General features: G+C 62.2%; 1 protein-coding gene across 3 annotated transcripts; it reads left to right on the top strand.

Moving 5' to 3' along the window:
- Positions 1 to 860: 860 nt before the first annotated feature.
- Positions 861 to 15,403, top strand: PGAP2 (post-GPI attachment to proteins 2). 3 transcript variants are annotated; one of them, XM_077781733.1, is made up of 5 exons: positions 861 to 1,165; positions 2,198 to 2,450; positions 5,066 to 5,160; positions 13,576 to 13,684; positions 14,137 to 14,346. In XM_077781733.1, exons 1-5 carry the CDS (start codon positions 1,001 to 1,003, stop codon positions 14,265 to 14,267), a joined length of 753 nt encoding a protein of 250 aa, XP_077637859.1. In that variant the 5' UTR covers positions 861 to 1,000; the 3' UTR covers positions 14,268 to 14,346. The 3 variants fall into 3 exon arrangements, with proteins under 3 accessions (XP_077637859.1, XP_077637858.1, XP_077637857.1); XM_077781732.1 differs by having other exon boundaries at positions 5,066 to 5,172; XM_077781731.1 differs by lacking the exon at positions 5,066 to 5,160 and having other exon boundaries at positions 14,137 to 15,403.
- Positions 15,404 to 15,558: the final 155 nt, after the last annotated feature.

Below are 15,558 nucleotides of genomic sequence, written 5' to 3'. Positions count from 1 at the left end.
AGCCAGGCCATGGAGCCGGGCTGTGCTGGAGGAGCTGCGGCTCCCGGCAGGACTGACAGCAGTGGCCCGGCTGTGTCAGCGCTGTCCCAGCACAGGGAATAGTCTGGATGGATGCCACAGGACAGGGTTCACGTGCCCTTCCTGCCAGATCCCTCTGGAGGGCTGCAGGGAACGGCCCTGCTCTGCCCTGCCCTGCCCTGCCCTGCTCCCTGTTGTCCGTGAGTCTCGAGGTGCTTGTGTCCCCACAATGGGATTTTCTTTGGCTGTCCATCCTGCAGCTGTGGGGTCACTCGGGGTGTGAGGGCTGAGCTGTGTGTCTGTGGGGTCACTCACACTGTGAGGGGCTGAGCTGTGTGTCTGTGGGGTCACTCGGGGTGTGAGGGGCTGAGCTGTGTGTCTGTGGGGTCACTCGGGGTGTGAGGGGCTGAGCTGTGTGTCTGTGGGGTCACTCAGACTGTGAGGGGCTGAGCTGTGTGTCTGTGGGGTCACTCAGACTGTGAGGGGCTGAGCTGTGTGTCTGTGGGGTCACTCAGACTGTGAGGGGCTGAGCTGTGTGTCTGTGGGGTCACTCAGACTGTGAGGGGCTGAGCTGTGTGTCTGTGGGGTCACTCAGACTGTGAGGTGCTGAGCTGTGTGTCTGTGGGGTCACTCAGACTGTGAGGGCTGAGCTGTGTGTCTGTGGGGTCACTCGGGGTGTGAGGGCTGAGCTGTGTGTCTGTGGGGTCACTCACACTGTGAGGGGCTGAGCTGTGTGTCTGTGGGGTCACTCGGGGTGTGAGGGGCTGAGCTGTGTGTCTGTGGGGTCACTCAGACTGTGAGGGGCTGAGCTGTGTGGAGCCCCTGCCCCAGGCTGTGTGGGGCTGGACAGAATCCCCGAGTTTCAAAAAGCCCCCCCGTGTCTTCGAGCCCAGCCTGTGAGTGATCCCCACCTTGTCACCCTGCCCAGAGCAGCACAGAGCACCCAGCCTTGCATCTGTTTCTTTATTTCCAGGTTTCCAAGATGCTGCAGGTCCCGCTGCCGCTGGATCGGGACGGGATCCTGTTCCGGCTGCGTTTCACCACGCTGGCCCTCGGGACTGTGTTCTGCCCCCTCTTTGGGTTCCTCTTCTGTGTCATCTGGTCTCTGCTCTTCAACTTCCGAGAGACGACTGCGACCCACTGTGGGGTGAGAGACTCTCTGGGAAAAACCCATATTCCTGGGGGGTGACAGAGCTCCTGTGTCCTCCTGGGCTCCTCTCCCTCCTTCTGGGCTCCCTTCTCCTCTTGGGCTCCTAGCCACATTCTGGATTCCCATCTCCTCTTCTGTCTCATGGGCTCCTCTCTTGGGCTTTCCCACCACAAGTGTTACAGAACCCAGATCAAGCTGCACTGTTTCATTGTCCTTGTGGTGCCTCAGGACTGGCGGCAGCAGGTTTGGCTTTTGCTGGGACTGAAGGCACTACAGACTGGTCAGGCTGGTGTCTGGACTGGGCATGCTGGGGGTTATTGCAGTGAGGAATAAATGTGGGGAAGCTGAAGGGAAATATAATATCCTGGGGATGGGTTGGTCCAGAGCTGCTGCCCCCAGCTCTGCTGGAGTTTAGAGGAGCCCCAGGTGTCTGGGGAGGGAGGGCCTGGCACTCCATGTGGGATGGGACTGGGCTCAGGGCTTTCAGGCCACTGGATGAGCAGCAGGACACGAGCTGGGAATGGAGGGCAGGAGTCATCTCACAGCAGCAGGAGAGCTTTAGCAGGGCCTGGAGTGCCAGGAAAGGGGCAGGGCTGGGTGGGAGATTGGGAATTGGGAATTGTTCCCTGGCAGGGTGGGCAGGGCTGGGATGGAATTCCCAGAGCAGCTGTGGCTGCCCCTGGATCCCTGGCAGTGCCCAAGGCCAGGTTGGACATTGGGGTTGGAGCAGCCTGGGACAGTGGGAGGTGTCCCTGGGCCTTAAGGTCCTTCCAGCCAAAACCATTCTGGGATTCTATGGACAATCAAGAGTGTAAAAGTGAGAAACCTGAGCAGGGCCCCCAGCACTGCCCCAGCAGCGCTGTGGGATCCACGGCCTGTAGGATGGACCGGGGCGCTGTCAATACATTCCCTGGCTGTGGGACTAGGAGTAAACTCCCTGAGGATTTAAAAAAGCACAGTTTCAGTGTGTGGGGAGGCTGCGTGGCGGGCTGTGCCGTGTGGCTGTCCCCACGAGCCCGTGTCCTGCAGGTGCCCAACTACCTGCCGTCCATCAGCGCGGCCATCGGCGGCGAGACACCGCAGCGCTACGTGTGGCGCCTGTGCATCGGCCTGCACTCGGCCCCGCGCGTCCTCGTGGCCGTGGCCTACTGGAACCACTACCAGAGCTGCCACTGCCCCCACCCCCGCTACCTGCGCCTGTGCCACGTCACCCTGCTGCTCAACCTGCTCGAGAACTTCGCCCTCCTCATCCTCACCTACGTGTCCTCCACCGAAAACTATGGTAGGTGTCGCCCCCCGCCCCGGCCCTGCCCTGCTGAGCCCTGCCTTGGGCCACTGCTTTGCAGTGAGGCAGTTTGGAGAGACAAAAACTGTTAAAAACCCCCAGAGAGTCCATTAAAGGTAGTAGTTACAGAGGAATGAAGTGTGCATGGCAGACAGCCATGCTTTTCCCACAGTTCTTGGTTGCTGATGCTTGGTTGAAGCCCTGGGTTCAGGTTGGGGATGGAGCCTGGACCAGGCCTGGGCACTTGATTCCAGCCGTGTGCCGAGGCCTGATCCAGGGCTGAGGGCAGGTGAGCAAGGTGGGTCAGAGCTCAGCCTGCTCCCCTCCATCCCCACAGCAGGGCTGGGCCCTGAGCTGGCTCTGCTCCAGCAGCCTTCACGTACCCTCCCCAGGAATTTCTGGGGAAAATTACATAGAATCAGAAAATGCCACACTGGTTTGGGCTGGGAGGGACCTCAAATCCCACCCAGTGCCACCCCTGCCCTGGGAACACCTCCCACTGTGCCAGGCTGCTCCAGCCCCAGTGTCCAGCCTGGCCTTGGGCACTGCCAGGGATCCAGGGGAATCTGGGAATTCCATCCCAGCCCTGCCCACCCTGCCAGGGAACAATTCCCAATTCCCAATCTCCCAGCCAGCCCTGCCCTCTGGCAGTGGGAGCCATTCCCTGGCTCCTGTCCCTCCATCCTTGTCCCCAGTCCCTCTGCAGCTCTCCTGGAGCCCCTCCAGGCCCTGGTAGGGCTCTGAGCTCTCCCTGGAGCTTCTCCTCTGCAGGTGAGCACCCCCAGCTCTGCCAGTTGGCTCCAGAGCTGAGGGACTCCAGCCCTCTAATAGTTCCTGAAAACAGAATCAGAGTTTTTTGGGTTGAATCCATGTGTCCAAAACCTGGCCATGACAGGCTGGGAAATTATCTTGCCCCACATGGTCTCATCTCAGAAGAACGTAAGTGGCAGTGCTGATCTCCAGCTGCTGTTTCATCCTGAGATCTGGAGGAGGCACCAGGGGTTTAAGTGGAGAGCACTGAAATGCAGGAGCCAGCAAGGTGGTGCTGTTGCAGTGGGAACAAACCCCGTGCTGGATGTGTCAGCAGGACAGTAGTGTGTTGGCTTTCCCTGCACAGCGGGGTGGTGATGATGGATATTGTGTCCAGCTGCGGGCTGGAAAGGGACTTTGAACAAATAATGGAGTGCCAGGACAAGGGGAATGGCTTCCCACTGCCAGAGGGCAGGGCTGGGTGGGAGATTGGGAATTGTTCCCTGGCAGGGTGGGCAGGGTTGGGATGGAATTCCCAGAGCAGCTGTGGCTGCCCCTGGATCCCTGGCAGTGCCCAGGGCTGGATTGGACACTGGGGCTGGGCCAGTGGGAGGTGTTCCTGCCATGGCAGGGGTTGGGATGGAAAGGTTTTTAAGGTCCCTCCCAACCCAAACTGTTCTGGGATCCAGGGCTATGATGCTTTGAACAGAGTCCTAGAATCTCCCCCAGCCTTTGGGGTGAGGATTGTCCATGGTGGAGCCCAGTGCCTGGGATGGCAGGACAGGAACCTCCTGCTGATGGGGGTCTGTGGTCTGGGACCTGTCCCTGCCCAGCTCACCCTCCTTGTCTCCTGCCAGCATTCCCTGTCCCCATGGCAAGGTGTCCCAGCCCCCCTCATGGCAGGGTCTGCAGCCTGGCCCGCCCCAGAGCCTTCTCCAGCCTGTCCAGGCCAGGGCCCTGCCCTTGGGAATGCAGGTGCTGCTCTGGGGTTTGGCTAGCTGGGCAGCCTGGCCTGGCCCGGTGCAGAGCCCTGGGAGCTGAGGCTGACCCACTTCCTGGGATCCTCAGCCCAGACTAATCCCCAGCTCCGGGGAAAGTGTCAGCCCTGAGCTGAGCTCAGGTTAATCATCCCCACGGGAGACCCGGTCTGACCTCTCCCACCTGCTGCACCTCACTCCTCACATGCTTCCCTTCCCCTGGCACGGAGAGGGCAAATGGAGACGGGCATTCCTGCTCTTCAGGTGGCTGGGAATTCAACCTGAGGCTCAGCTTCTGGAGACGAGGCTGGGGACTCCTTATCACAGCAGCACTTGGAAAATCTCTCACCTGAAGGTGCAGGGGTGTGTGGGGTTTGGGGCCTCTGGAACAGCTCTGGCTTAGCCTTGCTCCAGCTGCTTTCCCAGCCTGATCCTGTACCTGGGCTAGTCCAGGTATATGCACAAGGCAACCTCAGTGCTGCAGATGAAGCTGCTGATGCTCCTAATGGGCAGGTAGGTAATACAGGAGGCCAGAAGATGCATTTGGAACTGGCTTACTCTGCACCCCCTCCCCATGCCTCAGTTTCCCCATCCCTAGAACAACAGTGGCAATGCTAAGCTGCTCTCGAGGGTCCCTGAGTTTACAGCCACGTGAAGTGATGGTCCCAGAGCACAGAAACACCCTCCTGGGCCTTTGGGATGAGTCTTCCAGGCAGTTTTATCCCCTTCCAGGGGACCCTGAGGCAGCACGAGCAGGTTATGGAGCTGTGCTGGGCCTGTCTCCTGCCAAGACCCCGCTGGAGTCCCAGCATCACCGGGATGCTGGGGCTCCCAGCAGAGCTCCTGGCTTGGATTGAACAGGAAACCTGTTGTTTGTCAATCCAGCAATCCACGAAAATGCCTTCATCGTGTTCATCACGTCGGCCCTGGGCCACATGCTGCTCACCTGCATCCTCTGGAGAATGACTAAGAAACACACAGTAAGTCCCGAGGTACAGACACTTTCCTTTCTTCTCTCTGTGCTGGGAGCTGGGAGGGGGCTCTGGGGCCATGCTGGGAGCTGGGAAGAACTCTGGGCTGTCACTAAATTGGCTGTCCTTGCCTGTGAAATAACCCTGAGCAGGTGCTAGAGGAGCCAACAGCAGCAAGTGAAACAGAAGAAGTCAACAAAATCCATTTACCAAAGCAAAATGGGAAGGAAGCTTTTATTTCCTATTTTCTGGTTTGGGTGGGAAGGGACCTCAAAGCCCACCCAGTGCCACCCCTGCCATGGCAGGGACACCTCCCACTGTCCCAGGCTGCTCCAGTCCCAGTGTCCAGCCTGGCCTTGGGCACTGCCAGGGATCCAGGGCAGCCCCAGCTGCTCTGGGAACCTGTGCCAGGGCTGCTCACCCTGCCAGGGAAGGATTTCCTCCCAGTGTCTGATTGAGTTTTCATTGAGAGATCATATTGGAAACCACCTAGCATCCCTGTGGACTGGGATTGCTCATCCCTTCTCCATGACTGTTTCTAAGCTGAGGTTGGCTTCCCTGTGCTGGGAATTGCTGGTCCTGCAAGCTGGGAGCAGCGGGCAGCAGGAGTTGTTCTCCCTTTGCTCCAGAGTGAATGTGAGCAGGCTGGCTCTGGCTCCTTTTCTGGGAAGGGTGAGGGGTTTAGGGGCTGCCTGTGGGGGCAGTGGGCCTGGTGGAGGATCCAGCCAGGGGCTCCTGGCCCCATTGCCTGGATGCAGCTTCTGTGCTGCTTTGTGGTGTGAGTCCTGGGCCTCAGGCAGGACATCCAGGTTTGTCCTGGACTGTGGGCAGGATATCCAGGTTTGGGGCTGTGTGGGACCTGTGTCTGTGCCCATGTGGATCCTGCATGCTTGCCTTCACCTGTGGATCTGGACTGCCTGGATCTCTCTGTCCTTTCCCCTGAGATACTTCTCCCCAGCTGATCCTAGTCATGGTCCCAGTGTTCAGTGGGGGGGTCCTGGGCCTGTGTTGCCCCAGGAAGGTGGGAGCTTGCAGAGCAGAGCCCTTGGGAGGCGTGTGCCTTGTCCCAGGCTGAGAGGCTGCTGAGGGCTGGACAAGCCTCTCCCAAGGGACTGTGAGAGTGCTGCAGGGTGGGTGCTAGGCTGCGGTCTGTGTTCCAGCAGGATGAGTGCTGGGGGGCTGAGCTCCTCAGTCCCAGCAGGATGAGTGCTGGGGGCTCAGCTCCTCAGTCCCAGCAGGATGAGTGCTGGGGGGCCCAGCTCCTCAGTGCCAGCAGGATGAGTGCTGGGGGGCTCAGCTCCTCAGTCCCAGCAGGATGAGTGTTGGGGGGCTGAGCTCCTCAGTCCCAGCAGGATGAGTGTTGGGGGGCTGAGCTCCTCAGTCCCAGCAGGATGAGTGTTGGGGGGCTGAGCTCCTCAGTCCCAGCAGGATGAGTGCTGGGGGCTCAGCTCCTCAGTCCCAGCAGGATGAGTGCTGGGGGCTGAGCTCCTCAGTCCCAGCAGGATGAGTGCTGGGGGCTCAGCTCTGCAGTCCCAGCAGGATGAGTGCTGGGGGCTCAGCTCCTCAGTGCCAGCAGGATGAGTGCTGGGGGCTCAGCTCCTCAGTGCCAGCAGGATGAGTGCTGGGGGCTCAGCTGCTCAGTCCCAGCAGGATGAGTGCTGGGGGGCTGAGCTCCTCAGTCCCAGCAGGATGAGTGCTGGGGGGCTGAGCTCCTCAGTCCCAGCAGGATGAGTGCTGGGGGCTCAGCTCCACAGTCCTGGAGCAGCTCCTGCTCTGTCACTGCTGCTTATCCTCCTCTTCCGCCAATTCACGGAGCCTGTCGCTGCTGCCTGACTCCAGAGGCCTGGAAAAGAAGCTTCCAGCAGCTGTTTGGCTCGAAGGCTCCTAAGGAAAGGGACTTGTGGGGATGCTGAGACTCTCCTCGCTCAGTAGGAAGTGATCTGTTCTCTCTGCTGATATGGGAATAGCGGGAGCTCTCAGTCATTCCCTGGCAGCTTTCCCACAGCTTCCTTTATTTCTGTCATATTGTTTTGGCTTCTTGTTTTTCTGGGTGAGACCTCCAAGGCCCCAGATCTCCTCCCCTGACACGTCACCCACTGGGGCTGGTTCATCTCCCCTGCAAAAGGCAGGGGTGAGGCATCCCAGATCCTGGGCTCAGCTTTAGGCCTCTCAGGGCAAGAGAACTTTTGGGGGGCTGGAGCATGTCCAGGGAGGGAATGGAGCTGGGGAAGGGGCTGAAGGATCTCAGCCTGGAGCAAAGGAGGCTCAGGGGGGACCTTGGGGCTCTGCACAACTCCCTGACAGGAGGGGACAGCCGGGGGGTCGGGCTCTGCTCCAGGGAACAGGAGGAATCAGCCTCAAATTGTGCCAGGAGAGATTCACACTGGATATTAGGGAAATTCCTTCCTAGGCAGGGCTGTCCAGCCCTGGCACAAGGGTGGAGTCCCCATCCCTGGAGGCATTTTACAGCTGTGTGGATGTGACACTTGGGGACATGGGTTAATGGTGGCCTTGGCACTGCTGGGGAGCAGTTGCACTCAGAGGGATTTTCCAGCCTCCTCGGTTTCTGTGACTCTACCCGAGGACTGGAGGAATCGGCACATCCGTGGGGGGAAGGGCAGGGAACGTGGTGACACCTTGGCTGACATGCCACCGCCTGGCACAGTGCCACCACCGGCTTCCTCCCATCCTGGAACAACCCTGCTGGTGGAGGGGAGCTGCCCTCGGGGGCGCGTGGTCCCCCCAAAGCTGGAGAGAGGAGCCAGGAGCCCTCCAGGGCCAGCCCTGACCTGAGGCCAGCGTGGGTGCAGTGTCCCTGTGCCAGCTCTGGTGTCCCTATGCCAGCTCTGGTGTCCCTGTGCCAGCTCCGCTGTCCCTGGCACTTCATGTGCACCCACAGGATGGAGCTGTCGCCCAGGGCACGAGGGTAGGGGAGGAGGAGGAAGAGGAAGGCGCTGCGGGGTGACACAGCTCCCAGACCGGCTGTGTCGGGTGAAGAGGGCACAGTGCTTGTCACACCACCAGGCGTCACCTTCGGCTAAGGGACTCCTGGTCACTCTGCAGCTGCCGTGTCCCCGTGTCCGGTGGTGCGCGTTGGGCTCCTGCCACCCATCATTCCCACGGATCTCCGGGCTGAGCAGGGTCTCCTGGGGATTCTCCCATTCTCTGCCTGGATTCCTCAGGCTCCAAGCCCTCCCTGGCAGGCTTGGCACGGCTCCTGTGGCACCCGCGGCTTGCTTGGCTCGGCAGGGCAGCGGGACGGGGCGGTGCCACTGCCACATCCTTGCTGCGTCCAAGGGCTTGGGCAGTGCCAGTGTGCTGCCCAGCCACCTCATGGGGCTGTTTTAGGCCAGGGCACAGCTGATCCCTGCGTGTGCATCACAGCGCCTTGGGGACAGACCCTGGCTCCGTTGGTGTCCCTTGTGGGGCCTTTGTTCACATTTGCTGCCCCCAGCCCTGGAGCTGGCGATGGCAGGAGGGGACAGGTGGGGGATGGCTACGGTCCCACGGTGTACTGTCCTTCCCTCCTCCTCAGCAGAGGGTCCCCCCAGGGTTCAGGTTCTCCAGGGCCAAACCTGGGACCATCTCCAGGACAAGCTCCATGTGGGGAGCTGGAAGGACGAGGGAGCAGGGGGGCTGTGCCTTCCCCGCCCCACAGCTGGCACTGCTTTTAGTGCTGCTGGCAGGGGTGAAGCTCCCCAGGTCTGGCATCGTAGCAGGGACAGGAATTGGTCTTGCAAAAGCTTCTGGTCCAGCCGGGCTCCTGTTGCAACTGCTGTTCTGGGAGGGCAGGAAGGTGCAGAGGAACTGGTTTGTAATGGGGAAGTACGGGTGGTTTCCAGTTTCGAGGTGGCAAATGGTGAGAGAAAGGAAAATAAAGCTCTGTGGGAGGGGAGAAAAGAGAGAGCAGGAGAGAGAAAAGGTGGGGAGGGGGCAAAGCAGGGGAGAGAGATTCTGTGGAAAAGGGAAACGCAGCCTGGGAGCCTTCAGCTGTGGCTGATCACTGCACCCCGGGCTTGGTGCTTGGCCATGGCGTGGCAGTGCCCACCTGGGCTGGCAGCTCTGCTGTTCCTGGCTGGCTGCTCGCCCTTAAACCCTCCTTCCCCCAGCCCCGAGCTGCAGAGCTGGGCCGTGGGGCACGGCAATTTCACTTCTTGTTTGCAAACACACTTTCTCCCTGCAGCTCAGGGTGGTGGCCCCAGCAGACAGCAGCGTGTGCACGTGGTGGCCACCGGGCTGCTGGCTCGGGCCCATCGGAGGAGGCCACAGAGATGCTTGGAGAGCTGGAGCCCCTCTGGAGCCAGGCTGGGAGAGCTGGGAATGTTCAACCTGGAGAGGAGAAGCTCCAGGGAGAGCTCAGAGCCCTGGAGGGCCTGGAGGGGCTCCAGGAGAGCTGCAGAGGGACTGGGGACAAGGATGGAGGGACAGGAGCCAGGGAATGGCTCCCACTGCCAGAGGGCAGGGCTGGGTGGGAAATTGGGAATTGGGAATTGTTCCCTGGCAGGGTGGGCAGGGCTGGGATGGAATTCCCAGATTCCCCTAGATCCCTGGCAGTGCCCAAGGCCAGGCTGGACACTGGGGCTGGAGCAGCCTGGCACAGTGGGAGGTGTCCCTGCCGTGGAAGGGTGGCACTGGGTGGGCTGTGAGGTCACTTCTAGTCCATTCTGTGGCTCGTGGAGCTGGGTCCTGCTGTGCCACTGGCCCCTGGGCTCTCTCCCACAATGTCCCAGTCCCCTGGCAGGGCACATAGCTGAGCCCAGCCCGGGCTGCAGCCACTGCAAAGGCACAGGAGCTTCTGGGGCACAGCCCCCTCTGTCCCCTGGGCCCAGCTGAGCCCCTGGGGCTGGAGCAGGGTGGCTGAGCCGTGTCCCTGCCCAGCAGGGCGCTGTGAGCAGCAGGGACCACAGGCAGCTTGGTGACCACGCGTGGTTTCACCCCAGCTCCTCGCAGCCCCTGGGAGCGCTGCAGTGGCTCAGACAAGCCCTCTATAAATAGCTGAGCTCTGTGTGGGGCCCTTTGGCTCCGGGCTCTCTGCTCAGACCCGGAAACCTCGAGGGGAGCTGGGACTGGTGTGTGACACACAGCCCTGCAGGTGCCACTTGTGCCTCAGAAAGGGATGGTGGCTCCTGGGCAGAACCAGCGGAGTGCAGAGGCAGCTGTTGCTGCTTGAGTTAAGATCACTGTCATCCCTGTCCCCGCCAGGAGCTGGGGGCTAGGCACAGTCCTTCTCTCTGGAGGCAGTGGAAGAAGCAGGAGGCTCCTGTGCCTCCTTGCTGGTAGCTCACAGCAGCCACCTCAGCCCTCAGAGCTGCATTTGCAGACCTTGGGGCTCCCCAGGGTGGGGGAATGAGACCCCCAGTGCCTTCTGTGGGCTGGGAGCAGCATCCCAGAGCGTGTCCATGGGCTGGCAGCAGCATCCCAGAGTGTGTTTCTGGGCTGGGCTGGGCTGGGAGCAGCATCCCAGAGCGTGTTCTCTGAGCTGGGAGCAGCATCCCAGAGCGTGTCCATGGACTGGCTGGGCTGGGAGCAGCATCCCAGAGCGTGTTCTCTGAGCTGGGAGCAGCATCCCAGAGCGTGTCCCTGGGCTGGGCTGGGCTGGGAGCAGCATCCCAGAGCGTGTTCTCTGAGCTGGGAGCAGCATCCCAGAGCGTGTCCCTGGGCTGGGAGCAGCATCCCAGAGCGTGTTCTCTGAGCTGGGAGCAGCATCCCAGAGCGTGTCCCTGGGCTGGGAGCAGCATCCCAGAGCATGTCCAGCCTCCTGCTCCTGATCACCTTCACCTGCTGGGGATTGTGCCTCCGATCTGGCCTGCCAGCTGGGCACTAAATATAATTCCCCTGTGCTTTTCTGGGCCAGACACACATGCAGCCACGGTGGCTGGGGTGGCTGTGTGACACTGGGGGGGTTGGAGGGGCCGTGGGTGCCCCGGTCTGTCTTGCCAGGAGGAAGTTGGCAGCCCCAGCTGTGCCAGTGCAGCAGCCCCAGACAGGCCACAGGGGAGCCTGGCACCAGCTCAGCTGGGAGCACCCTGTCCTTGGGATTTTCTAATTCCCCTTTTTCCTCACAGGCGGCCAGAGTTTGGTGGCTTCTTGCCAGGGTACTTGGAGCTTCCAGCTCCTCTCCAGGGCTCTGACCTGGGGGTTCCTGGTCCTGTCCAGGCAGAGCAATCCTAATTCTCCCAGTCTTTCCTCACAGCAGAGCTACTCAATCCCTCTGATCTTGGTGCCCTCCTCTGGCCACCGTGCTCCCTGGGATGTCCCCAAGTGCAGGATCCCCGCAAAGCTGGGGCTGTGGAAGGCAGGGAGAGTTCCTGGCACTGTCTGAGCCCTGAGCAGGGCAGTGGGTCCAGCCCACAGCAGTGAGGGATGGGCAGCTCCTCCATGCAGCAGCTCCTGGAGCTCCCACCGTGCTGCCCGAAGGGTGGGCTGGCCCCGTCCCTTGCTGCTGCAGCAGGGCAGGGTGCCCCTCCAGCTCCCACGTCCCACGGGGTGCTCACACACCCCAGTCCCCTGCTGTGCCTGGGCATCCTGCCCGTGCTCCTGCAGGGACCTTCCCCGAGGTGCCACCTTCCAAGCCAGCTCTGCTCAGCATCGTGGCATGTCACCAGGTGCCCTGTGATCCCCTGGCACTGGGCTGAGCCAGCTGTGCCCTGGAATTAGGGATTAACGCCTAATTATCCGTGTGATAATCCTCGGCCCAGACCGGGACAGGGGGAGCTCAGAGGGCACGCAGAGGTGCCGGGTCGCTCTGGTGACCCGGGGTGGCTCCTGCCGGGCCATCTCAGGGCTTTGGAGCTGGGTGACCCGGCCGGTCTGTGCCTCCGTGCTCCCGGAGGAGCAGCTGCCCGGTGTCCCCGGGGCCCGGCGGGGCGGGTGGGTGCGGTGGGTCCCGGTGTCCCCGCGGCTCCCGGTGTCCCCGGTGTCCCCGGGGCCCGGTGGGGCGGGTGGGTGCGGTGGGTCCCCGGTGTCCCCGCGGCTCCCGGTGTCCCCGGGGCCCGGCGGGTGGGTGCAGCGGGTCCCGGTGTCCCCGCGGCTCCCGGTGTCCCCGGTGTCCCCGGGGCCCGGTGGGGCGGGTGGGTGCGGCGGGGGCAGCGCAGCCGTTTGCCGTGGGAGCGCGGTGAAGCGCGGTGGCAGCGCTGTTCCGAGCCGCTTTTCCGGTGTGAAACTCGGCGCCGCGCCCCGGCTCGGGCTCTGCGCCGCCGCCGCTGCTCCTCCAGCCCGCCGGGCTCGGCTGCGCCGGCCGCGGGACCGTGGGTCCCAGCGGGAAGGACCGGCCCCGCCACCGCCCGGCCCCGCGTGGTGGAGTGCCCGTGAATCCGTCCTTCCTCTCTGGGTTTTCCTCCCCGGCCGGGCCCCTGGCATGCATTCCGGGGGTAATGGAAAGTGTGATGGGGCAATTTAAATTTTCCTTATTGTCAGTGCTCCCTCGGAATGGAATCTTTGTCTCACGTGAAGAGTCAAGCAAGGGGGAAATTCCCCTCCCACCTGTAACAGCCTGGGCTGTCTGTGGCATCCCCAGCCCCTTCTGCGGGGCTGTCCCCCCTTGGGGCCCTCCTGCTCCAGGGCTCCCTTGCACTGCACGGGGCTCCAGCCACGGTCTGGGGCTCCTCTGCCTGCCAGGCTGTAGGGTCCTTATCCATGACCACCCTCCCATCAGTGTGATGGGAGAAATAGAAGAAGGGAACTGGAGCTGGTACCTGCTGTGGCTACAGGGGGTCACTGCACCCACAGCCCCCAGCTTTGGGGTGCTGGGGAGTGGGCTGGGGAGCCTATCACAGGGGACAGGCCCGGCCCCTGCCCTGTCACAAAGGCTGAGCTCTGGGGGACAGAAGCGGTGAGCTGGGGATGTGGGGCTGCTGGCAGCATCCCCGTGCTCTGTTCCTGCCCCATCAGAGGTGGGGCTGGGGGCAGGATGGGGCCCCTCCGGTGCCAGGGCATGCTGGGCGAGCTCTCCAGCACAGCACCCGCCCTGGCTGCCACCCTTCATGTGGTTTCCTCCTCCCTGCTGCTGCTGTGGGTGAGGGAGTGCAACACCCGCTGAATTCCCTGTGCCCTGGGGCCACCTGCAACCACCCGGGCCAGGGGATCTGCCTCTGGGAGATCCTTGGCCTGTCCTCAAGGAGTTCCCTGAGCATCCCAGCACCACAGGCCCCATATTTGCTGGGCCCCCATGGCTCCCTCACACCCTGTATCTCCCTGTAGGTGTGAGCCCTGTGTGCCCGGGGCACAGCCCTGCCCAAGCCACCCCTGGGGCTGGCCTGTGGGGCTCTGCACAAGCAGCCAGGGTGCAGAGCCCCCCGGGCTGTGTGGGGCCAGGGCAGAGCTTCCCTGGGATGGGATGGGATGGGATGGGATGGGATGGGATGGGATGGGATGGGATGGGATGGATGGCTGCTCTGGCATCACCCAGCCCTTGCTCTCTTCCAGGAGCGCAAGTCGTACAAGTGGAAGCAGCTGCTGTTCTTCTGCACCTTCATCACGTTCGCGTTCGCTGTGTGCGTTTACTTCCACCACAACTGGTACTGCAGCCCTGGAGGTGAGGGGGCTGCCGGGGGAAGGGGCTGGGCGGTCACAGAATCACTGAATCACAGGATCGTTAAGGTTGGAAGAGATCCCTGGGATCAGCAAGTCCCACCTTGTCCCCAGCCCAGAGCACTGAGTGCCACCTCCAGGCCTCCCTTGGACACCTCCAGGGATGGGCATTCCAAACCTCCCTGGGCAGCCTCTTCTAATGCCTGACCACCTCTTCTATGAAAAAATTCCTTCTGATGTCTAAGAATTCTTCCTGATGTCTGACATCCTCCTAATGTGATGCTTTGCCTTCCAAATCCCAGCCCAGGGAAGCTCCAGCCACACTTCTTCCCTGGTGGGGGGTCAAGCCCCCCAGCCCCTGCTCTGCTGTCCCAAACAGGGGGCCCAGAGACCCTCCCCAGCTCCCAGGGCAGATGCAGCTGTGGGTCTCCTCACCTGCTGTGTTTCCTCCCCCAGTGTACACTGTCTTCGCCTTCCTGGAGTACCTGGTTGTCCTCTCCAACATGGCCTTCCACATGACTGCCTTCTGGGACTTCGGCAACAAGGAGCTGGTGGTGAGCTCGCTGCTGGAGGACAAGCACTTCTAGGAGCCCTGCTGCTGGGGCTCCTGTCCCTGTCCTGCCGGGTGTTTGCTGTGCAGCTGCTGCCAGGGTCCTCCCGAGATCCAGAGTGTCTGGCCCCAGCTGCACCCGCAGCGTGGCTCCAGCTCCACGAGGGCAGCACAGAGGAGGAACAGCGGCCTGCAGCCTTTGCTTTGGAGAATGCTCCAGGGAGAGCAGGATGCTGCTCCCGCTATCAGGACACGGGGCTCCAGTCCTCTCCTGAGCTTTCTTGGCCTGGGGGCTCTCACGGTTCCTCCTCCAGGCTGGGGGTCTTGGGGCAAGTCCTCAAAAAGGGCTGGTGGCCTTTTGGGCTGGTTTCAGGCACTGGTCTCTCACTGGACTGGGGCAGGGTCCTGACCCCTCTGTGCCGGAGTGCCCGGGAGGGGAGTGGGAAGGTGCTGGGCCATGCAGGGACTGCCTGGAGCAGGGTGGGAGCACACGGGGCAGAGCAGGTGCTGGGAGCAAGCACATCTCACTCCTGCCTTTCCCAGAATCTCCCCCAGCAGCACAGGCTATTCCAGGGGTGCTGTGCCTGTTCCAGCCCAGTCTGGGGAGGAAGGCTGAGTGTGCTGGTGCTGGAGGTCTTTGCCTCAGCGTCCCCATGGCTTCCCCTGTGCAGTTCCCCTGGAGCTGGGAACTGCTGGGGTTCAGCAGTGCCCCCAGTGTGCAGCTCTGGCTGCCAGGGCACAGGGGACGTGGCTGGATGGCAGATGGGGGCTGACAGTGTCCCCAGGCTCCTCCTGCAATGCTACTGGAAGGGGCACCTGGAGCTGTCTTGATTTTGGGGAGGTCTGCACGTGCCGGGGCTCGTCCCACCCCAGGCTTGGCCAGGAAGGACCGGTGTGGGTCCCTCCCTGCCCTCCACCTGAGCACAGCCACCAGTGAGAGTTCCCTGGGATGTCCCAGTGCTCATCCCAGGGCTGGGCAGAGCCTCCTCCAGCAGGAGCTGCGGGGCCCTGGCAGAGCCGGGGCCGAGCTGGCTTCGAGCGGGTCCTGCCGCGCGTGTCCATCGTCAGTGTCCCCATCCATGGGCTCCATCCGTGTCCCTGCATGCGTGTGACACGCTGCCCCCGCAGCGCCTTGGCTTTGAGGTGGAAATAAAGCACGAAGTATTTTTGTGAGCTCTCAGCAGCCTCCACAGCATTTCCACCTGGCCCAGCCTGGCATGGCCTGGAACAGCCAACAGGTCCAGACCAGCACCATGGGCAGGGTGGGGCTGGAATGGGGTGCAGGACATGGAGCCTGGGCACCAGGGCTGGAGTATGGGATGTGGATC

The sequence above is a fragment of the Lonchura striata genome, chromosome 2 (genome assembly GCF_046129695.1).
Source record: "Lonchura striata isolate bLonStr1 chromosome 2, bLonStr1.mat, whole genome shotgun sequence".
Classification (NCBI taxonomy): domain Eukaryota; kingdom Metazoa; phylum Chordata; class Aves; order Passeriformes; family Estrildidae; genus Lonchura; species Lonchura striata.
The sequence above is the reverse complement of the archived record's forward strand: the minus strand, read 5'-3'. Positions and strand labels throughout refer to the sequence as shown.